Source organism: Centruroides vittatus, unplaced genomic scaffold, assembly GCF_030686945.1.
Source record: "Centruroides vittatus isolate TY-2023 unplaced genomic scaffold, ASM3068694v2 contig_628, whole genome shotgun sequence".
In the NCBI taxonomy this organism is placed as follows: domain Eukaryota; kingdom Metazoa; phylum Arthropoda; class Arachnida; order Scorpiones; family Buthidae; genus Centruroides; species Centruroides vittatus.
In genome coordinates, this window is record NW_027122385.1 from 2,731,875 (window position 1) to 2,758,114 (window position 26,240).

Consider the following 26,240-nt stretch of genomic DNA (forward strand, 5'->3'; position numbering starts at 1 on the left):
TTCTACTGTACACTGTAATTAACTTTAATTATAATAAGCAAAGTTTTATAACTATCTCTGGCTGGAATTTTAAAAAAGAATTTAGGATTTAAATTGGCCTAAATCACACGGTAGTTATTGTTTAAATATGTAAATAATTATTGGGTCAATATGATTTATAAGTACTCACTTTTTGAACCTTTGTATCCGGTACTTTTTTACTCTCCAGAAAACAAACGTTTTCGGCCAAAGTGAGTACTTATTTAATACCGGTATTCAAACTGGAAGATTTGGTAATATGATTTATGTAAAGTTCTATAAATATTTTAACTTGTGTTTTGGGACTTGCTAATACTGATAACATTAAATAATGATAATATAACACTTGAATAAATGCTCAGAGTTTTAAAATTTTACTACTCAGACACCTTATACCTCTGAGAAATTATTAATTTAATAATGCAAACGTTTTCCACCTGTTCCACAGGTCATCTTCAAGTAATTTTTACTTTTGGAATGTTACCTCGTGCAGGATTGAATGTATATGCGCAAGATATTTCAAATTTTAAAAAACCGTTGGAACATTCCATGTAAAATATAAAATATAAACAATAATAAAAACATTAATAAAATTAATTAAATAAACGTATTGATCCGCTAAATAATAAGTTAAGGGATGTAAGTTGACATAATATATATCTATATTTTATACGGGATGAGGATATGCTGTATGCTTGATTAAATGGGGTGTTTGTCAATCATGAATTTCCACGCAGTTGGCAAATTCGTTGCGTCTTTATAGTTCAAACATCTACCTGTTGTCCCTGATCTGTATATCCCTTAACTTATTATTTAGCGGATCAATACGTTTATTTAATTAATTTTATTAATGTTTTTATTATTGTTTATATTTTATATTTTACATGGAATGTTCCAACGGGTTTTTTTAAATTTAAAATATCTTGCGCATATACATTTGATCCTGCACGAGATAACATTCCAAAAGTAAAAATTGCTTGAAGATGACCTGTGGAACAGGTGGAAAACGTTTTCATTATTAAATTAATAATTTCTCAGAGGTATAAGGTGTCTGAGTAGTAAGATAATATAACAACAAATGAAAGAATTCTTTTGTTTATTGAAACTGAAAAACATTCTATGTTTGATGGCTGAAATTGAAGAGTTTAGGCAAAAGTAGTTTTTATGTTAATTTAGTCTTGCTATTAAATGTTATTGCTGTTTGTTTGAGTGACAACAAACTGACCTTTTGTATGTTTCCAGTAGTAACAATGTTGTAAACAAAAGTTACAATGCTTTCACTACAACTTAAAGAATTCTTTAAGCTGGAACTACTATATAACTTAGAATTAGATAGTCTAATAAATAGGATTTAACAATTTTGAGTGCTTATCACTTTAATATAATAATGTGATATATCACATGATTATATTAAAAAATTTTATGCTTGATAGTTTTAGTTCTTTAGTATGTGGGTTGTATTAAAAATTGTAAATACAGTGCATTGTATGTATCAAAAATTCCTTTGTATTGGTTAACTATTAGTGTTATAATTATATGTTAGTACTATATGTTTGTAAGCTGATGAGGGGTCCTTACCTAAATTTGAAGGTGATTATTAAAGACTTTTTTGTAAAAGATCTGGTCCTTTTTTTCTGTTGGCCTTGGTGTGATAAGCCCTCCAAATTGTTAAATCCTATTTATTAGGTTATCTAACTATCTAAATTAAAGTCATGGGCTAAAAGCATCATTTATTATTACTATATAACTGTTTGTATATATATTGTGGTTATTTTGGTTTCTATATATCTACACATCAAAATATGCTGCATACTTATCAAGAATATATAGCTGTAGTTTAAACAAATACACACCAACGAAACCCGATAATAGTTTACAAGATGATTACAATTTAACCTATGTAATTTCTGAATTTCCTATCAAATTTGAAAATCATGATTTTTACATCATAAATTATGATGTAAAATCATGATTTTCAAATTTGATAGGAATTATGATTCAGATAATTTATGAAATTTTTTCCTCCAATCAAAGAATGTTGAATTTTTCCATTATTTTTAGAGAAACCGATATAAAACTATTTTCGAATGCAGTAAAAGCTCAATATAACAAACCATTAGAGGCTCAAAGAAATTGGCCAATTATAATGAAAGTCCATTTTATCCCGATTACTTGTTATTATGGACTTGTCCATTATATCAAAAAGTCCATTACTATACAATAGAATCACATTAGAACCAGGATCCCAATAATGGACCTGGAGAAAATATTTGCAGTTTATGGATGTGCTCTTCAGATTCAAATCAATGTACAGTCAAACCTGTTTTTATGCGGGGGATAGGGACCGCATTAAAAAAGACGCATTAAAAAAATAGCACGAAACTTCACGAATGGCTGTAAAAAATAGTTTTCGCAACACAATTAAAAAATATTTTTTTTATGCGGTCAACAGGGACCGCATAAAAAAAGTCTCACATAGAAAATAACTCAAAACCGTACGAAATAGAATTTATTGACAACAGATGTCAGCACTTGACTGCATCGTCTGGTCTATCGTCTGTTTTACATATTTTTGTCCGGTGGTGTTTTGTTGACTTAAAAAGTAAATTATTTCATTTTTCGCATATTCATGCAATAATATTACTATAATAAGTGCATTTATGCTATAATAAGTTTATTTAGCTATAATAAGTCAACGTAAGACATGACGAATCAGCACGAGACTAGTCGCCAACTATACCGCACAAATAAAAATTCGCACAAAAAAACCGCATAAATTAAAAATTCGCATTAAAAAAATCGCACATAAAAAGAGCGCATAAAAACAGGTTTGACTGTATTTTATATAGTGTCAGCAGATCTTTTACTGCAAATATATGGAAATTCTACTGTGCATAGTAATACAGTCAGGTCCGCATAAGTCGACACCCCATGGAGAAGTGGAAATGTGTTGAGTTATCCAATATGACGACTAAAATGGAGTTGAAAAAAACCACAAAACTACAATTTGGAAAATACAGTAGTACTTTATACAGTATATGCAATGTGAGATGGCCAGATTGCCGAGCAGTTAATTAAGGTAGCAGCCTACTGCTCTGGGGAACCCAGGATTTCAGAGTAAGCACTGTTAGGTTTCAGATACTTATTTCTAACAGAAATGTGAAACAATTGCTGCAAATAATGCACAAATGAAAGGTGAGAAAATGCAAAATCAGATTCTGCTGTGACATTAAGCTGTGTGGTGTGAACTCATTTTTTTCAGGAGGGGAGTTGACTTATTGGACATCTAAACAAGTGTGGGACAGGAAAAACTATGTTGATTTATCCAGTGGTGACGAGTTAAATGGTGTCAAGTAAACCAGAGTTTTTTTAACATTAATGCCTATGTAAGTCGGCTGGGACCACAGAAAACTGACTACTTAACTGACAATGTCTACTTATATCTATGATAACTTATGCATACTTGACTGTACCAATTTGTCTATTACTATAGATCAATATTGTGGACAAAATTTTGGTTGTAAAGAATATAAGTCAGTTTTTTATTACACTTGTAAAAACAATATTTTTATTCATTTTTTTTGTTTTGAAATATTTTTAAGAATTATTTTAGAAAGTCTGTTGTAGTTTTTCTCTTGCTTTCCAAATGTCTGAAATTGTCTGCTTACTCAGACAGTTCTTTACCAACCTCAGCTTGAGATTTTTCCATCTTCACTCTGATGAATTATAGGTAGCCCTCATACAACATGGCATTTCTATAACATGGTTCGAAAATTGGGGAAATTTCCTGTACAACATGGTTTTGCTCTAACACTGAGATTTTGGGAAACCTCCATACATAATTTAAAAATTTTTAAGTGTAAACTCTATTAGTCAATTTTTTTTTAAATTCAAGTAAGCATGCATGCTGTCTCAAATTTACCCATGGATTTTGGAATATTGAAATTTTCAATTTGTTTTGTGTCTTTCATCAGGTTTACTTTAATGAAAACTAATAGAATTTGTTTCTTCCTTGTCCTAGCTTTCCTATCAACCAAATGTCATCATCATTGCTTTCAGATTTTAGCCTTTAAAATTGTGACTATGTTTTGTTTTTATAGATTAATCATCATTTATTTAAATTTTTTAGTAAGTGTTATTAAACTTTTTAAACTGTAGATCAGTAATAGGGTTTCTGAAACGGGATCCCGGCTGTTTTTTTACCCCGGGAAATATCCCGGGAAATTTTTCTCATCCCGGGAAATCCCGCAATTTTTTTAAAAGTTCACTTTTTTCTTATTTTGTGTTAAGATTGAAGAAATTTTACAAATAGAAAGTATAATTAACTCATAAACTGTCAGAATGCCGGAATGCATTTATATTTAATTTAAGCCTGTGTTACTGATGGTGCAGCTGTAATGGTGAAATTTGGAAGGTTAATTGAATGTGAGCATCAGTTATGTTATGCACACGGAATTCATTTAGCGGTATGTGATGTTTTGTACCAAAAGTCAACCACTTCAGTAGCAGTCCCTCTTTCTGAAGAAATTCAAACTGAAGATGAAGAGCGCAATGATGATATTGAGAAAGATGAAGAAGACTTTAGTTATAGTATTGATTTTGAAAGTGTTTTGTGTGAGCGTTTGGCTGAAGATCCTTTCGATATAGATATTTCATTTGAATTACATGACACACTAGGTAATGAAATAGTCTGTTCTCAAATCATTAATAAGGTTAGAAAAATAGCAAAATTTTTTCGCAAATCACCTTTAAAGAATAACATCTTACAAAAATACGTTGAACAGGAACATGGGAAAAATTTGCACTTATTTCTGGATTCCAAAACCCGATGGAATAGCCTTTTAGCCATGTTAGAGCGATTTATTAAAATAAGATCATCCATATCGAAAGCAATCATTGACTGTAATAAAGATACGGACAATTTTGATCTTGACAAACAAGAAGTTACTGTAATTCGTGACATCGTGGCATCACTGCAGCCATTAAAAGCTGGAGCAGAAAAGCTTGGCAACAGAGGATCGACTTTACTTTCATCGGAAGGTATTTTTTCTTTTATTATAAATGAGTTAAATCAACTAAACACACCTTTTTCAAGAAGACTAAAAGAGTCGTTTATTCGACGCATAGCAGAGAGAAGAAATGTAAAACTGACTGGCCTCATACAATATCTCAATAGTGGAAAGAATTATGGAAAAGTTTCAACTTTCCCAAGTGAAAAAAGTTTGCCAGCCTTACCAACCAAGACTATGTTAATTTTATCAGCAAAACAGATGTTAGATCGTCTTTTTGAAGTATCTACTGATTCTACTTCCGGTGATACAGATCAACTACCAGATGTCGCAAGCTCATCTGCAATGACTTTAGCTGAAAAGCTTGATGCTGCTATCAAAGAAGCTGAGATAGACAGATCAAGAAAAGTGGACAACAAAAGCAGTACTGAAACGCGTCTCGAGAACGAAATAGAAATCTTTGAGGCTACAGGTGAAAAAACACACATCATCTGTCTTCTGTTAAATGCGTTAAAAACGATTCCACCCACATCGATTGAATCAGAAAGGGCATTCTCGGCAGCAGGACTTTTTATTACCAAATTAAGAACCAGATTGAGTGATCGGAGTATCCGACCATCTTTGTTTCTTAAAATCTCATTATAAAAATTTACAGTAATATTTGTATTATGTTTTATTTAAATAAAAAATATCATTTTCTAAGTTAGAAGTTTGATCAAAGTTCAGTTTTTTTTCTTTAAATTTTTAACTCAATTCGTAGGCAATTTTTGTTATAAGCAGTTTCGAACAAACTTTAACAAATTTTTTTTTATTTGTGAATTTTCTACGTAATTCAAAGGTATTTTTAATACATATTTTACACATCATTATTAATACGATTTTGGAGGTTGTAGAACACTTAAATTACTTTAAAAAATGAAAAATAATGATATCATTCGATTTCAAGATATTTTTTATATTTTAAAAATAATTTATTATATCCCGGGATTTCCCGGGATCCCGGGAAACAGTTCACTTTTATCCCGGAATCCCGGGACAAGCAAAAGACCAGGAAATAAGAAACCCTAATCAGTAATCATCCATAAAAATGAAAAATGGAATACAGTGGTATCTCAGTACTCAAACTGTTCCAAATTCAAACAACAATTCAGTATTCTGGGGAAAAAAATTTCTCAGTTCTATACTGAACAAATGTGACATGCTAGAACAAATTTTCAATCAATAACATTTTTATTTTGTCATCCAAAAACTTTTTTAATGATGAAAATAAAGAAAAATCTTGTTCAAAATATCAGCAACAATAAAAAAGCTCAGATGATGATGATACTTTGTAAAAAGAAAATGCCCTTGTTTATTTGCACCATCAGTTTTTGGTTTATATTTAATCAATTGCACCAGAAGTTTCTACTCCATCCACTTGTTCAACTAAAATTAATATTAATGCATAATATAGTACTTTTAATTGTGATTGTTAGTTAATTATTGATTGCTTTCATAAACATATTTCTCTTAGTAACGAAAAAGAATACTATACTTTTGTTAACTTTTGGAACTTAACCCTATGTTTTGCACTAGACCTCTGTTTCATATAGCACGGATTTGCATAACATGGCACTTTTTTGGAATGTAACTACTGTGTTATACGAGGGATATCTGCAAATCTATTTTTTGTGCTAAATCTAAAGCTTTTCATTTTCTTTTGGATCCATGAATTTGTTTTACTTTGTCTTCAGTTTTGTTTCATTTTCTCTATGAGCAACTATGCTCATAGAGAAAATGAAACCAAAACTGAACTAAAGTACACCCATGGCCATAACTGGCATACCGACAATAAAAATTTATTATATCTGTTAATATAAAAATATAAAAAACAATTTGAAGTTATTAGTACATGAAGATAAAGCAAAAAATCTACATATCATAAGATAACAACAATCTAATTTGCCATTTAATTCTCTTGCAAACCTTGTAACCGGTGCTGCCAAAGTTCGTACGCTAACGTTTTCGGCCCCTCACTAGGTCCTTCAAGCGAAATTTATTCTATTTTCTTTTTTTGACCGTTAGATCGAAGAATATCCTCTTTCTGGATAAAAATTCGAATTGTCCAATTCCGTATCCATGGAAACCGCGTGCCATCAACATTCCAAACTTTACGTAATACGATCACGCGCTTATCTTCATGATGTAAACTATCAAAACGCAATCCAATCGCATCTTTATCCATGTCAGTTCCCTGTAATGGGGGGCCGAAAACGTTAGTGTACAAACTTTGGCAGCACTGGTTACAAGGTTTGCAAGAGAATTAAATGGTTTCAAACCCGGTGTGTATAGGTGAATTGAATCTAATTTGCACTTCTTCTTACTGATTTGCATTCTTCTGGCAGTTTGATCTGAAATATTGACATCAGATATACCCGATGTCAATATTTCAGATCAAACTGCCAGAAGAATGCAAATCAGTAAGAAGAAGAATACAAGAGATTTGCTTAAATAGGTCAGTCAGACACACCAAGAATTATAAGGTATAACAATAATCTAAATAATACTAAGTAATAGTTATTTTTATTACCAAGGCAAATTATTTTATATAAATGAAACTTTCAAATATAATTCAATACTTACTTTTTCACAAAGTAATATATTTTAATATATAAAATGTAATATCTAATTGATCTTTTCACAGCAACTTTTTAATTAATATTCCTGTTTTGTATGATTTTGAGTTCATTAACAACAAATGTAAGTTATTACTACTAATTTACACACAAAAACATTTTGTTATTTATTCTTTACAGGCTAAATATATAGCTAAATTTTAGCATTAAAAATTTACTTCTTATTGGCAATCTTGTCAATAAAAATTTGTGTAAAAATAAACTAATTTTTAAAATCAGCAGAATAATTAAATTGTTTTTATAACATGATAACAAATGTAAGTATATGATGTTTATTATTGGAATCGATAAAATATAAGAAAATATATTTATATAAAATATTTCTATATTACATAAGAAAATTAAAATGAATTAGGTATGTAAATATTAATATAATTAATACCTGCCCTATACGCCATCTGTTGATTTACTTATAAACTAAGATTAGAAGAGATCCTCTAAAATGTTATTAATTATATTGAACTTAAGAATTTCAAATAAAATAAACAAGAAAAAAAACATGGACTATAAAAAAAGAGCATCATACATTATGTAAGAAGCTTCAAACTCTATGATTCAACTTCAGATCAGTGCTCCCACAAGGTGCTGTTTGCACTCAGGCAAAGTTAGGCCTTGAAAACAAGAAATGTGGTTTTGGTCATATGACAAATAAATAATTATATAAAAATAGTTGCATAGGACAATGGACAAATATTTTTCATTAGCTTCTATATTTGCAGAATAGGCTGGAAGTGATGAATAGTCTGTTGTTTGGGAAACCCCTTGGGGATTAGGAAAAGGACAACTGACATAAAAAAAAGGGGCGTGCGCCCCAACATACAAGTGCTCTTGCTTTAATATAATAAATCCTACAATGTTTTATCAGCAAAAATACCTAGCATTATTCCTTTAACAAAATACTTTCCACATGTAGTTAATGAAAATGACTTAAATGATAGTGAATGTAGTTTATTTAGAAATACAAGCATTGAGTTCAAAGACTTAAAAGACAATATTGAAGAATTCTTTAAATGCCCTTATTGCATTTCATGTAGAGATAATAATTTCATGTTCTCAATGCTGTGTGATTTTTAATATGCTCATTTTATCTCATTCTACTCACTATTCTTTCAAACTGGAGTGACAATATTAGTAATTCTTCAAAGTATCTTCTAAAATAAAACAACAGTACTTTCTTACTCATATACAGACTAATGTTTTTAATTCTTCCCTCTGGATCTTTGTCAGGTCTATGGTTTTTTAGAATTAGAATGCTTTTGATTATCTTCTCAAACATTGCTTTTTGAACATTGTTGCATTTTTTTCAAATGTGTTCAATTTCCCACATACATTTAATGTTTAAAATCTTTTGGTGACATAAATTTACAGTCAAGCCTTGGGTTTTAAATACCTCGCTTTACAAAGAAAGTTTTGAACTCTTTTTTTTTTGGTTGCTTTATGATAACTTGGTTGCCAAACAAGCTACTCAGCAAAGCAGGCCACTGATGGTTAACTTTCTATACTTCCTATGTTAAAGAAAGTCAATGTCCCAATCAATCAATGATAGGACTGCCTATTCAGAAGTTAGTGGTGCTGAGATTGTCTTGTCACATTAAGAATCATTGATGACATATGCTCATTAAAATGTAATTTAAATAGCAATGGGAAAGATACTATTTCCATTTTTCAGTATGTGCCACAGTTGATTTTAAATCAATTAATTAATATAAACCACATTAATTGACATTCACATAATATAAATAGCATTCAAGAATTCATGTTTAAATACACTTAAGTTAAATTAAATGACAAAAATTTATTAATATAATTCTGGACAATGACATCCCAGCTGATCTTATAGAGTGCCTCCATAATTAGGTGAACTAGACAATTGGACAATATCAAGGCTCTTGAAGGACTCAAAATTTATGAAGCTGAAAAGAAGAAGCAAATTAATTTCAAAGGTAAGAAACAGCATTATCTTAAGCATGACAGACATTATTTTGGAAGCCATAATCCAATGCGATTATAACAGAAGGATTAAAGCAATATTATTTCAGAGAATATTCCATAAGAAATGCTTTTAGAAATTTATTTATGGACATTTCATGCAAGCTCGTCTTTGGTACATGCAAGGCCCTGGGCCAAGAAAAGCTTGAAGGCTCCCTTAAGGAATTCATAATGCAGAATTAATGTTCATAAATTTTTTCAATTAGCTTTCTCTGCTAAACATATTGTTATATTTATGATTAATAAAATTTATCAAACATATCTTTTGATTGTTTACTGTTTATAATAATTTTATTACTTGTTGCTCTATTCAATTTTGCATATTTTAGAGGTCTCAAATGTTAGGAGGCCCCCAATGTCTGGAGTCCCGAGCCCAAGCCCAGTAGGCCCAACACCTAAAGACAGGCCTGACTTCATGCACATTAACCGTTATTATTTTTGTGATATTGATACCTGACACCAAATTTAAAGTTATAAATGTATTCAAAAATGCAACAATATTCAAAAATCATTCCAATTCAAAACCTTTGACCTGAAAGAGATCTGTGGAAAGAATTGAAAATGTTAGTCCTACTGTCTGTGATTATTTACTGGAGTTTTTTAATTCTGCAAGGTGTTTTAATACTGTATCCAGAAAACTTTGCTAATTTTGGAAAACCGCACAACACACCCTAATTTACATGATTTAAATAAAACTGAATTGGAATTTTTATCACCTGTAATCAAGTTCGATACAAGCTATGGATGCAGAAATTATCAAAAGTTTCAAGATCCATTATCATGAAAACTTGATTAATCATATTCTTGAAGCTATTGAGACAAATCTAACAAATCGTCTAAAGCTACAGAAATTAGTGCAAGGGTTTCAATGTTAACAGCAATACAATCAATTGCTAATAGTTGGCGAGAAGTAAAACAATTCAAAATTCAAAAACAATTAATAAAAAACAATTCAAGATTTGTTTTTTTTTATACTTACTCCTTCATGCAAAATTGCTTAATGGCATTTTATGAATTCAGATGTGGAAATTCCAGGTAACAGCTACATAGAAAATGAAGTGCCTTTGGAACTGCAGCACATTATAAGTTTTGAATATTTTTTTACTGCTAGACAACGATGGTTGAACAAAATTAAAAAAATAAAAAACAATCAGACTTCAGAAGACCAAAGAAATGTATGATGATGATGATGATGATGATGATGATGATGATGAAAGTCACTTAAGAAAGTGACTGAGCAGGAAGGTAGAAACATATTGCTGAATTGAGACAAAATTTCATGCTTGAAGAAAATGCAGACAGTCTTTTATCTGTTTTAGAAAAGATGTCAAAATACTGCACATGTGATTAAAAAAGAAGGGATGGTAAGCCTTGGCTTGGTAGAAGATTCACAAGTTATTTTTAAATTAAAAATGGAGAGCTGCACTTTTCAATTACCAGATGAATTTGGTTTCCTGATTTATGGGTCTTGGTGAATGCAAAAATTTGAGGCACTTTCACTGATCCAAACAGGAACAGAGAACCCTGAATTAGAATTACACTGCCACCTTGCATTATAGAGTCTTTAAAGTTCGGTTCTTTGTATACTCCATGCCTGTCCTTTCATTGTGAAACATTCAAACTGGATATTGAATTAATCACTAATGGCATGGATGACTTCAGGGCTAATTTTCTTGGAAAATGACTTTCCTGGAGAAACAGAACAAATAAGTAAAGGCAAGCCAGACTTGAGACATTTTAAAGTTCTTTACGTAAATCATGCCAATGGTTGGACAAAATAATGTGGTGCTTACAAGGGGGGATAAGTTGAAAGTAGTAGTATTACTCAAAAAATCAATGTACAGCAGGAAATTATTACAATATATTTCAAAGACAGACTGCTAACTGGCATCCAAGCAATTTTTTAAAAACTCTATCCAACAAAAGGTTATAAGATTTGCTTCCACTCCCTTGGCAAGCCTGTTTCTCTTTATTTTATACATTATTACAACCATTCATTAGATTATCACATTTGTGAAGATCTGAACGGGGGTCGACTGGGTGGTCCAAATGAGGAGTATCAATCGAGAATTTAAAGATCTCCTTTTCAGACGCAAATAGGTGGAATTGAATGTCTTGATTGAACAATGGAAGTTTTTTTTTGGTAAAATATGTAAAACAATAGAAAAGACTAGAGTCGAGGAAACACGGCCAGAGAGGAGGCGTATTTAGTCATGACGTTGACCTCTCTCGTGCCCTCCATCGGGTTTCGAATTGTCACCAGGTGGTGATGAGAGACCAATGGAGAGGCGACTTTAGATGAAAATCTTATAAAACTGCACGTTTCAAGGACATTCGGAATTCTTGGTCTTTGGTTCAGAGTGGTCCACTACTGGATTTTTGCTAAGGTTTAACAACGAAAACTGGGTCAACACTTCGAATTTGTCTTCGACCTCTGCTCCCGACAAGTTGCGCCCGGGTACACTCCGCCATCGAAAAGCATCACTTCAAGTTGTGCTGTGCACCATGGGGCCGACGCTCTCTAATCACCTTCATCGGAAGCTTAAATGATCGACTGGACTATTGAACTGTTGCACAGAATGGTCCACCCTTTGGATTGCCTTATGCCAAATTAATAGTTGTTGTTGTAAGCACCATTTTTATGTTTATTAAACAGTTTTAAATGGTAAACCTGTCTTGGTGAGTTTTTCTGCACCCATATGACTGTTTTGGCAGCTCAACTGTCATGACAAACTTTCCACCCAATCGGCTAACCTCACACTTTCATTAATGTTTTTTACCTTATCAGGATAATATTTGCATAATTGGGCCAAATGATCTATTCCGTGATGTGATCTAATTAAATGGAATTCTTTTGTTTAAATTGTTTGTAAGAATTGTAAGAAAAATTATATAATTATATCAACATAATGCTACAAGGTACTTAAAATTTCTACTGTTTGACATCACTGGCACTGTTTATTAACTAAATTGCTGTTTTGCTGAACTTTGTCAAAATAAATGCAGGGCTGTCTTAATGCATGGCCTGATGGGTGTTTGCCTGTGGGCCCCTTGAGCATAGAAGTTCCATACTAATCTGTGTATGATAACCCTTCAATGCACCTTGTATCATATATGACATATACCAATCAAAGGCATATAGTTACTTCACTAATTGCTAATTTAAGTTCTTTTCTGTTTTGTATTATTCCTGATACACACTGGCACTGAACAAGTTCAGTACTTGTCACTGAGTATCAGTGTGTTTTTCAAGCCTCATGTATTGTTCAAATGTTTATCATGTTGGTTAGCTGTTGTTGCATGACATGTTTTTAATGTTTCAACACTGATTTTGTTGAAAGTGCCAATAAAATAAACATATGAGCCAATTTCTTTGAAAGTGGTGTAATTCCATTTTTGACAAAAAGTTAGTTAATGATAACAATGAATGTAATCTGCTATGAGCTTTTTATCTATAAACAGTTTTGAAAAAAAAAATTCTTCAAAATTTTAGTCATTTTGTCAATATAAATTTACATAGTTAATGAAATTACAAATATAATTACTTTGAAAATGGTGTTAAGTCCACTTTCTGCAAAAATTTACTGTATATTCCTACAGATTCTTATACCATCATACAACAATTCCAAAAACATAAAAAGTTTATTTTACAAGAAATGAAACAAGATGATTTTGTTTCAACGAAACCACTAGAAAATGAAACTCTAAGAATACAAAAAAATACTAAAGGTGAAGAGGTAAATTGGCTGAAGATATGTTGGATAAGGGTTTTAAAAAACAAACCATACACAATGCTGTATAAAACTTTATTTGTTGAAAATGTGGAGTTTAAAACAGTAGATTTATCCCCAGACAAGGAAGACCACGAAAATTTGAAAATATAATACTAGCACCTTTCTATCATCATGCCAGGCCCATCACATCCAAAAAATTCAATGATATGATGGATCTATTACCTTATATTCCTCCAATACATCACAACTATTTTCAAAAACTTCCTCATAACGATAAAAATTAAAAATGGCACATATTAATATAAAGTTGTAATTAAAGTAATTTAAATGGCACTATCTAAAGAAGTATTGAAATAAAACCTTTTTATTTTGTTTTTTCAACATATTTAATAAAAATTTCATAAAAAAATTATTTTGATTCAATTGAAATCCCATATTTAACATTTCATAAATGTATGATTTTCACATTTTGTTGACTTTGAAAGTGGTGTAAGTCCATTTGAGGTCATCAAAAGTATAAATTTCTTTTAACTAATACTTTAAAAATGATCACATTATAAACTTAAATCAATTTAATATTTAAAAAACATAAAATCTGCATATTAACATATACCAATATTTTTCAAACCATTCATACAAACCCTTAAATATCTCCATATAATATAAAATGGACTTACACCACTTTCAAAAGAAAATGGCTCATATATTTAATTTTATCGACCATCTACATTTTTATTCGTGTGAGTTGTTGTCATAGGGGCCCCAGTACACTGCTTTGCCTGGAGCCCATAATGCTGTTCAGATGGCCCTGAATAAATGTAATTATTAGTTGTTTTTATTCTATAAAAACAATTATTATTTTTGTTTAGACAAGGTTTAAAAAATATTTATAATTTAAAAATATATAATTTAATGAAAAAAATAAAAATAGTTAAAAACAAGTATAGATGATACAGGAAAATTAACATATAATTGTACAGAAAAAATGCTATACACTATAAAAAAAATTTTCAGAAAAATGTAATAAACAAGTGACAACAACAGTAAACAATAACTTGTAAAAACAAAAATCAACACAAATATAAGAAAAATTATTTAAGTAATAAAAAAATTTATAAATACATAATTATGAAAAAATACACTTTTGTATACTGTAAATAAAACAAAAATAGGAAGATGAAGTCAAGACAGAAGTATATTAGTAGTAGATAAAAACAAACGAAACTTTACAAGAAGAAAAATAAAATACTAGAATAGTTATTTTAACTCTTATGACAATTTTTTTAGGTATTTTAAAAATATAATTTTATGAAAAAGAAGTCCAATACTGACATAATATAAAATTAGGAATATTTGTCACCAAATGCCAAAAAATACAAGATGCAATAACAGTTGAAAAATTATTTATGTAGTTAGAGCAACAACAACTATATATATATATATATATATATATATATATATATGTAAAATTGTTAACATTGAAAGTATGATCAACAAAATTCGAAACCAACGAAAACCAAGGCAATTATTTCCATATGAATCAATGTAAATCCAATTAATTAGTTCTAGAAAAGCCAAAATACATACCAAAAACACATTTCAAAGAGAATAAATATAGTGTTTAATACTAAAAACAATAAGAAATTAATATAAAATGAATATAAAAGTGGCTGATTTCAGCAATCTTAACAATCTTAATGTCGCTCTCATATTTTTCAATGATTTCCTTCTTCAACTCAATCATGTTCCTGGCCTTCTTCTTTGAAGGACTGCTGGCTCTGAAAACTTTCTTTGGTCCTATGATGGAGCAAAAAGGAAAGGAAAACAATGGAATTGTTTGGCTAGAGGCATGGGCTAATAATGCTCACACAACTAGAAATATCACCACACTGAGCAGGAAAATGCATAGGTTGCCCTTTGTTTTTGCAAAATTAGCAGCGAGGTCACATGGGCACGCCGACGATGTCTGAGGCAACCGACAAAAACCGAGAAAAATTTTTTGCAAAAAAAATCAACGAAAACCTAGGTATTACTGTAATACATTATGTTAAAATAGGAAAAAAAGCAAAGAACATGTGTTGTTTATAAAAAAATTTTGTAAAATATTTTTATAACAATATACAATAAAGTATAAATAAAGAAATTAAAAGAAACATTCAAATATTTTGCTTATATTCATGTTCCATTTTATAATAATGTAGACTATTATTTTAATTCTTATTTTGGTACTATAGATATTGCAAATTCCTGTACTTAATAAATTATGTGTTAGAATACATTCTGAAAATAATCTAAATAAATTTTGCCATGTAAAAACAAAATTGGATGTAGTTTCTTTAATAATATCATGCTTGAAAGTTGAATTCTTTTTTAATAAAAATATTAAACTCATTGCTCAATTTAGTTTTTAAATAGTATATGCATTTGATTAAAAACATGTATTTTCAGATGAAGATTTTTTATATCATAATTTAATATCAATCTTTCATACAGGATTCTGAAATAAGTGTACAAATTCCAAGGAATGTAAGTGTATTGATAAAAAATATTTGTTTGTAATCACTCTAAGTGCTGAAAAGCAGTGTTTTTCAACCTTTTCTCATTCTAAACCAGTAAAATTATCTATAATTTTATGTGGACCAGTAATTATATGCAACAATGAATTATGCTTATTAATAAGCATAAACAGTTTACATAGAGTTATTGTATGCAACAAAAGTAACTTCTAGATTATTATTTAAATGCCACACATAATTAACTGTGCCAGCATCAGTACTGTCAAATATTTTTCTGTAGACTGGTGAAATTTGTTTATGACCCAGAGGTTGAAAAACACTGCTGTAGAGGCATCACTGTCACATAATGACAGTGATAATGTCAGATGATAGGCAGTCCATGTTGCATGATCTACTGTTTGGGTACTATCAGTGCAGCAAGACAAAAGGAATGCATGGAAAATCCAGCAAAGAGATGGCAACAGTTTGTTGATTCAAAGGAAACATGTGCAGAATTCATAACAATTGTTCAAAGTGCCTGCTTTAATTTTGTTCATTATGATTCCTGTGAATTGTTTCCTTCCCTTGTAAATGTTGATTCAGATTGAGAAATGTGCAAGCATTAGATAGATGTCTCACTGGAAATTGTTCATGACAAGTAGCATGCACTGCATAGTGTGCTAGCTGCTTCTAGTACCAATTAGGGTTTCTCATTTCCCGGTCTTTTGCTTGTCCTGGGATAGAATTAATTATTTTTAAGATACAGGTATACCTCACCTTACATTGGTAATTGGTTCCAGGAGAGGCGACTTAAGTTGAATTTACTTGTCACTAGGCTAAACCACAAATAACCATTCCCAGTTCTGTATTTTATCTATTAATGCATTTTTAATAATATATGGTTAATAAGAATCTATTTTAAATTTACAAACAAACTACTTTTTGCTGTACTATATTAAAAACTATAATTTATCCAAATTTATGAATACATATACAGTATGTACATACTTGTAAATGTACTGTACAAGTTTACAATTTGCAATGTTTACAGTACATCATGGACTCTTTATTTGTTAATGTGGTTTGCTCTAAGACATTATAAAATAAAATGGTTTTGTAAAGTTAAATAACAAATACAATTTTTAAAATTATTTTGTGATAGTAGAAAATAAACTAATTTACATTAAGTTTATCAATAAAGACCACTAAATAAGATGACAACACAGAGTCACGGATGTTTTCATATTTCATTCTCTAGGATTTATGTTGTACAGTATTAATATTTTCTGTAAATGTACGTATTTTAATATGATTTTATATACTTTTGTTCTTATTTATTGTACTGTAACATGATTTTATGTGCTTCTAACACTTTTCTAGTGATATTACGACTTGAATATTTGTGGCAGACAGACAAAAAGTCGAATAAAATGATTTAAACTTGATTTTTTTTTCACACACACGCATATATATATATTTTTCACAAACAACACATAGTCAAGAACAACTTAATTTGAAACAACGTAACCCAAGGTATAGCTGTATACAAAATATCTTGAAATCAAATGACAATTATTTTTCATTTTTTAAAATAATTTAATATGTTCTGCAACCTCAAAAATCATATTAATAATGCGATGTAAGATATACATTAAAAATTACCTTTGAATTACATAGAAATTTTCACAAATAGAAAAAATTTATTAAAATTTGCTGGAAACTGCATACAACAACAACAAAAATGCCTTTCAATTTAGTTGAATATTTAAAGAATAAAATAAACTTAGATCAAACTTATAAGTTAGAAGGCAATTTTCAATATTTAAATAAAACATAATACAAAATATTATTGTAAATTTTTATAACAAGATTAAAAAACAAAGATGATCAATACTTTAATCACTCAATCTGTTTATTATTTTAGTAATGAAAAGTCCTGCTACCGAGAATGCTCTTTCCGATTCAATTGATGTGAGTGGAATCGTGTTTAACGAATTTAAGAGAAGACAGATGTTATGTGTTTTTTTTACCTGTAGCTTGGAAGATTTTTAGTTCATTTTTGAGATTGTAGCAGTTTTTTGCTTTTTAGTATTCTTGATTTCTGTTTCTTGGCTGCAGCTGCTTTAATAGCGGCATCGAGCTTATATCCTGATAATTCGGCAGTTTGTTTGGCTTTAATAATCAGGTTTATGAAGAAAAGCTTCACACTTGCATACTTTGTACTTGTTTGTATCCTTGCCCAATTTGCACAACCTGGCATTATACAGTTATTGAAGCTACTGGGCATGATTAAAAATTAAGATAGCATAAGCACAAATTATTCCACATATTGTAGGTTCTGAAAGTAAAGAATTTTCAGAGTCCTATCAAAAATAGGCTACATATTGATTATTGACAATCTGTGACATGCCATAATGAGGACAAATTAAAAAAAAAAAAAAACTAAGTAGGTTTAAAATTAATAAATACAAAATGTATTCTGACAGTTTATGAGTTAATTATACTTTCTATTTGCAAAATTTCCTCAATCTTAACACAAAATTAAAAAAAAGTGAACTTTTAAGAAATTTGCGGGATTTCCTGCGACGAGAAGAATTTTCCGGATTAAAAAAAACAACCGGGATCCCGTTTGAGAATGTATGTTTTTACCAATGCATGTTGGTGAGTTTGTTTCGTGTGAACTCCTTCATGTGTAATTTTGTTCTGATCATCACAACACAATGAAATCAGTGTTTGCTACTCACCAATACTGCATTGCTCAATGACAACAAACACGAGACAAACACGGCAGAACTGAACCCCAGGAAACAGCCAACAGGAAATTCTAATACTGTTGCCATCTGCAGTCTGATGCAGATATCTGTGACACCTAGTGTTGGTAAAATATGTTCGTTTTGATCATTCCTTTCTCAGAATATGCAGAATACTTATTTCAGAATCATCTTGTATAATTAAACAAGAATAAACTAAACAGCCCACTAAAAACAAAATTATATGAAACTAAAAAGTTTATATGAATAACATTAAATTGTTTTGAAATAAATATTACTGTTTCCATTATTATCTAACAATCCATTTGAAATAATCAAGAGTAGAAACCTTCATAATCTGATGTTATAACAAAACTCATCTACTGGATCTATAAATAAAATAAAACTTGTTCATTTTTCACACTTTTCAATTTTATTGTGCTGCAATTTGAAAAAATTGTAGACCTATAAATTCTCACTGTCATCCACCCATCTGTCATTCCTTAATCTCTAGAACAGAGTTAAATAGATGAAAGACGAGATGAGATATGGAAACCTTAGGGGCAGGAGGCCCCAATTACATGAACTTCTGATGCAAACTGGAAGTCACGTTATTTCAATTCAAAAATTTTCTCCTAAAAGCAACTAATAGATGATGACTGGCATGACTATTGTTAAAGGAAAAGCATGATGAACAGAGACAAAACACTACTAATTTGAGGTGGAGAAAATATATTTTAAATTAAATAAATTAAAAATATGATTTAAAAATTGCAGCCCAGCATTGTGACAATGTCATAATAAATAATTGCTCATTTTATTTCATTTTAACTAATTCCTGTTTAGTGAATATTGTTTACATTGCAGTTTCAATTCAAAATTAAATAAATAAAGAATAAAATTAGAATATATATCACTTACAAAAGATACATAAGTAATAGGGTAGATGTACCAGTTTTGGCCAGTTGTACCAGTTCTGGCCAGAAAACAAATTTAACTTAAAAATATAATCACCACATATTCAAATCTGTCCAATGAAACAAACTTTTATTGTTAACTATGTGAACAGTTAACAATAAAAGTTTGTTTCATTTGTGATTATATTTTTTAAGTTAAATTTGTTTTCTGGCCAGAACTAGTACTACACTGGCCAAAACTGGTACATCTACCCTATGCCAAATCAAAATATATGCTCGACTAGTTCAGTCATCAGGTTTAATTGTAAAATATCACCTTTCATATTTTCCTGCTTAATATATTTTATAATATCAACTATGTAAAATAGTTGTAACCGTTGTATAATGTGGTACTTATATAATGTGATTTCAATATGAGTTCATATGATTCCAATATTCTTATTCAAAGACAATTAGAAATTTGTTTGGAATCGTATAAGACAGTTCAAAAACAATTGCAAAAAAACCACTCACCAAACTCATAACCAATTTCTGGAAAACTAAACCAGCAGAATAATCTTAAGTAGAAAGTTATAGCATGTCCAAAAGGTTTCAAGCAATAAAGACATCTGACCATTGCAAATAAAGAATATTGATGAAATGTTTTTTTGGAAGATAATAGTGAAGACTATAGTACTAAGATTTATTTTTTTTGTGTGCAATGAAAAGATTGATAAAATAAAGAATTGTAAATAACATTTTTTATACGTTTGTTTTTGTTTTGTAATTCATGTTTTATTGAATGAATTTTCTTAAATAAAACTGTTTTAGACGATAAATAAAATTTATATTAAAAAAATTATTTTGGAACATAAACCTATAATACTTTTTATATGTAATGTGAGTCTGACATAATGCAATTTTTATGATGCAACATTTCTATGGAACCTAACCACTATATTATGTAAGGATTATCTGTATATCTTTTTTTAATAAGTCATTACATTTATCCTAACCTAAATAAAAATAAAATTAGCATTGATTTTACTATTAAAGAATAGCTTTTTATTAAGACATTTTTAATTATAAAAATTTTCAATAATTCTCTCTCAGTATAAAATTTTTCATTGAAATTATAATTTTCAATATTTTTGAGCAATTTGCTACAAATGAATGTTTTAAAAATTTTAAATTCAATGCAACATTTATAAAATGTATAATTTTAGTAAACATTTAAATTGATCAGATTTAAATATTAAATTGAAAATATGAATTTAAATTGTCAATTTCAAAAAACAAAACATTTTTTTTAATACATTTTGAAGAGAAACTTTTTCATTTGAAAATAATAGTTACTGTTTTTTCCCCTCAAAGTGCAAATGAAATACTCACTTTTTTAAAACAATTTGTTTTATTCTGTTTTATGATTTTTCTCTGGATGCAGTTTATACACATCAAATTTAGAAATATTCTTATTCACAATTATTTATCAGTAATTTTCTAATGCTGATATATAGTATTTTATTAGGTACCGGTACAGAATAAAAATTGTATTTCATATGCATCAGTGACTGCAATTTTCGTTTCATTAAAATTATTATTGTATGTATTGAAATGAATAAATTTGATGAAAAAATATAATAATGTTTTGATATTAGAAATCTTCCAATGTATTTAAAATCTATGTTGAATATAAAACTGAACAGATTTATCTTTTGAGAATTCCAAAAATTCAATTAAACTTAACATATGTAGTATAATATGCATTTTTTAAATGGAATCATCTCAATCTAATAATATATTTGAATTTGAATAATTTTGAAATTAGTATTTAAAAATTATATTATTAAAAAATTTTTATATTCTAAAAATTAATAACTTTGATTAATAAATTTGGGTAAGCAGTTAAAAGACGAAAAGTATTTTGCCAAGCAACATTTGATCTTTACTGGATTCTTAAAGCTCTCTTCGAATAACACAAACAAACAAACAACTTAGTTTACAACAATTAGAAAGTGAACATTTTGTTATTAAGTTACTGTAGACTTTTGTACTTTACCATCACTTTTCTAATAGAGACATATCAAATACAAATAATTGTATTTAAACTGTTGTTTGTTTACTTCATTATTTTTTATAAGAAATTATAGATTTTCTTTTAAATAATAATGTATATTTGCTCTAATTTTTATTAATGTAAAAAAGCAGAATAAATATAGATATTCACATACTTACATTTTCCAATTTTCAACATCTAATCCATCTTTCAGAAAGTGTGTTCTGATTACAGTCTCATTACTTGCTTTAAATGCAGACTCAACTGATTCTTGTTTATGTTAAGTGAAGACAAAACATTATGCATGGTATCTATTGAAAAAATTTAGAAATATAAAAACTCTCCAGAAAAATAAAAATAAATACTTTTAGTAGTATAACAACAGCAACTAGAGAATTAAAATAATACTGTATTAATATTCTGTTTACTTGCAAATATTTTAAAGTTTCTGCCCATTTTATTGAAATATAGCATGTATTTTTATATGCAAAACAATAGTATTTTTTAATAAGAAATTCTAATTAGCATCACATTAACTTCAAGTGGAATACCAAAATTTATTATTATTAAAGGATTTAATGTCTGAATATAATAGCTCTTATGTTTTACTATTTATAATTAAAAGGTTTTGAAAAAGAAGAGAAATTATAATTAAATAGAGACTTACGACATTAATAATTTTTTAGGAGAAAGTTTTGTATATTGGAGGATGATAGAAGTGTGCTAGAGGTAAAACAGTATATGTTTAAAAAATAGAACTTACCGGGAATATGAAAGAAGAGGTTTAGAGTCCGGGAAGGTGGGTTTAATAAAAGAGTGAATAGGCATTGCACCTTGTTTCAGTATCGCGGGAGTAGAGTTGGTTTGGCATCGTCATAGAGCGCCGCCTGGAGGGACGCCAGCGTTAACCAATAGCGAATGGAGACGATTCGACGCAGTCCCGCAAGCAGCGAGGCTCCACCCACGGCAAAACACAACGTAGCCAAGCTTTGGGTCGTGTGGACTCGCTGCTTCCTGCGATCATAACCCACAGGAATATTCTGCTTCGGACCGGGAAATATTATATACGATCGATAATCAGTATTACGAACAAATTTCTGCCAGTGAAAAGTTGACGTCCGTAGACTATCGACAGCCTTACGGTGGAGAGAAGTGTATTATGACGACGTCCACCATGTCGTGTCCAGCCTACTGGAGGTCGGCGTACGTTCCTCTCTAGTTGTGTGCCACTATCGATCCGACCAACGCCAGCTCCAAACGACGACGTACTTCTGCCTGCTTGTCTCCCCGGAGGACGGCAAATCGGGTCCCCCTCTCTGTCGTCCCCTTCGTCTCGTTCGCCTTTTTATCCCACGGAATCTAATGGTGATGGTGGTAGTGTGTGGCCTTGTGTGGTTTTCTATGTGACGACGTTATTGTGGATAAAAGCTCTGTCGGTGTATCTTGGAGTGCGCGTTGTATATATCACGGATCGCCAGTTTTGCATTTAATATTCTTGTTTCTTTATATTTCTGTATATTTGATATATATTGTGTGTGTTGGTGTGTTGGACAACGAGTGTGCTGAATGCATCTTTTCATCTTCCATGGTGCTGGCCAGCATTGACAGCACGGAGTCCGAGCAGCGCAGGAGGCAGCCGTCCATGGATGCCCCCGAGAACACGGTGCTGCTAGCCAAGCAGGCGGACTGGACAAAGGGAGAACAACAACTTTACTACCTGGACAGCAGTAGGTTGAAACGTGAGTACATTTCTTTCCTATTTCGTTACATTTCATTTATTCTAACGGCTATACGGAAATGCCCAACCGATGTAGATAAGTGTGGGGGTAAAACTCATCAGCTGTTGTAGTCGTGTGCTAGGGGAGGGGGCGTTTGCTAAACGCACGTGATACTATGTTTTCTTCTTTTACTTTAGCACCCAACATTTGCCAAACTTATTTTTATCCGTTAATCTCACCATTAGAGATGACTTATTTTGAAATCCAATCGAAAACACGATAGGACATTGAGGCGTAGTAACAACAATAATGGCGTCATTGGACTCTGAGACCAGGCTCACTTGTCGATTTTGATTTGTGTCCAGATGATTATATTAATTAATATCGCGTTAATTAATCTTCTAAGGGTAAGTCGACAGACGGACAATGACGGTTTCTATTTTTAACTAACGCGTCCGATCTTTATACTTTAATAATATTTCGTATAAAAAGTGCAAACTTTCGTACGAAAGAGTTATATTTGGCCCGTGCCAATTTATTCCACCATTCTTACGTATTAATACGTGTAATTGATAGTCAATGTTTATGCTATTATATCAAGCGTTTTCGGGGCGACTGGCGTAGCATCTGGTGCGCCATGTCTATCCGCGTGACGTCACAACCGCTGTAAACACTGCTGCGTCGTTGTTCGTTTACCCCGCGCACGTCACAGACTGCAGACGGTCTTCCTACGTCACCGGTGACGTTGCTATCAGTGTTTTTCGGGCGACGGGAGGTGAAGACAGCGGTTTCGAAAGTTGATGTCCGTGGTCTATCGATTCTCTGGGATGCCCTCTCCGAGATGCTGGCCTAGATCCACTGTAATCCCTCGTTTTGACGTCGTACCGACTCGGATAGCCTGGTGGGTTACGTAATCCTCACTTCATCTACCTGGCTAGACGTTTCCGTTAATCGGACATCTTCTAAATTGATATATACAATTTTATACTTCACGATTTCGCTTTTTCTTAATAACCAATGAAGATACGCTTTGAAAATAAGTTTCACAATCACGTTTTTTAACAAATTTATAAGTATGGGTAGGCCAGTGACTCATCCGACGGTATTGACAACCGATAACTTTTATGTACATTCTTTCTTCTCAGTTTACATTACATGCACTCTTAAGTGAGATTTCGTGATAATTACATAGATTTGAAATAAAATTCTTATATTTTCTCAGTATAGAATTCTCTCACTTATAACATTTCAGTAGGAAGTGCCATGTTTGTCAACGTTAAACAGCGGTGAATTTTATATAATGGTGAATGCTACACGATATCGGATACCTTTAAATTATTTCGAAAATTCTATTCAAACATGTTTAATAAAGTGCAGGGAATAATTATGAACTCGTAATTTGCACGGTTTCCTTCTTGTACACCGAAACTCCAGTTTATTGATTATTACAAGTTTATTTGTTCCGTTACCAAAACAAGATTGCGTCATTGGAGCTATGATGACGTCTGAAATATACAGTCATAAAATATTTTATTTCAACACATTCGAGGAATACTTTTAAGATCGATACGGCCACGGTTTCACACCTATTTTAAATTTGTTAGATGAGACTGGCTGATCTTCCAAGGTCAAAGTATCTAACGGTATCTGAAAGTACAGGTGGTGCTTCGTGTCACATGATCAAAGACTAGTCACGCTGGCGTCGTCTTATATTTGTAGCGCCGTTTACCTATACGCAGCTGAGAGCTTTTCTATACAGGTGATGAATGTAGTGGGACATGCCGAGAATAATGAAACTTAATCGAATGAATGAATTTATCAAAATCTGTTTGCAGTTGGCCTCTTTAAATTTAAAAATATGAGGCATACGCGTAATAAATTTGTCTCGATGACAAAATCTAAAATGTTTCTATAATATTTTTTCCCTTACAGAATTTCCGTCTCATTAATTATTATTTTTTTGTAAATGAATAGGTTTTTAGCGTTATCGCTTAAAATTGCTCCTGTTTCTTCGTAGTTTCATGGTTAACGAAGGAAAATTTCGTATTCCGAATGTTGTATATAACTTATTATTCCTGTTTTAATAATATACTAACTTGATTACAATTTATGATTTTATTTTTGATTTTGCCGGTTTAATTGTGACATTTCTAGTATTGTGAGGCAGTCTATACCTTCCCTGCTGTAATGCTATAAGAGAGACTATGATGGTTACAGGGGGGAAAAAAACCTTTCGTCTGTCTGCCATCGACCCGTCAGCCAACAGCAATAGACTAGTTGGCGTGATAAAGTCCAGACAGACGGCGGATGTGGTCAGTTAATGGCCGGAGGGTGGAATGACCATCGAAGACAATAGTTAACACTGTACTTTGGGATTCCCTACTGCTAATTTAATGCGCATAGTTCGGTAATATAAAATGCGGTTAAACAATTCGTACGTATTAATTTGCATAATTATGCATATAAGTATAATTAAATTTATAATGATTTCGAATTAGTTATCAAGTTAAAGCTTTAAGAGCATTGCCGGATTGATGACTGGACTCTTCTTGTGCGAAGACTACAAGAGAAACATCAGTCAACTTGATCTAAATGATATCTAAAAGCAATGGCGCATATATTCTATTGTCGGAAATTATAATTTTAAATTAATTTGCTGTATATGTTGCTGGAAGTATGTTGATGGCCGGTTGCATAATAACGAAACTTGTGTACGAGGATAATTATATAGTAACTAGGCATGAAGTTTATCTTAATAAATGGATATAGCATTATGCCAATTGAATTAATATGGTAGTTTAAATGAAATAAATAGATATCCAAGACTCTTGCGGTTTATCTTGATAGCATTTCTCATAACTTTACATTATTGAAATGTTTTCGTTTTTCATTCAAAATTT

General features: G+C 30.7%; 1 protein-coding gene and 1 long non-coding RNA gene across 4 annotated transcripts in view; one reads left to right on the plus strand and one right to left on the minus strand.

The window, feature by feature from the left end:
• The window catches only part of LOC136979557 (uncharacterized), a 65,826-nt gene extending 43,233 nt beyond the window's left edge, over positions 1–22,593 (minus strand). The window contains exons 1-2 of one of the 3 annotated variants that reach the window (XR_010881402.1): positions 22,386–22,593; positions 21,798–21,933 (exon numbers count right to left, since the gene is read on the minus strand). This is a non-coding gene — a long non-coding RNA (uncharacterized lncRNA). The remainder of the gene's footprint in view (positions 1–21,797; positions 21,934–22,385) is intronic. The other 2 variants (XR_010881400.1, XR_010881401.1) reach the window with 2 other exon arrangements.
• The window catches only part of mnb (minibrain), a 203,939-nt gene continuing 200,270 nt past the window's right edge, over positions 22,572–26,240 (plus strand). The window contains exon 1 of the mRNA XM_067275557.1: positions 22,572–23,361. Within this exon, the coding sequence (XP_067131658.1) occupies positions 23,208–23,361 (154 nt within the window). The 5' untranslated portion in view covers positions 22,572–23,207. The remainder of the gene's footprint in view (positions 23,362–26,240) is intronic.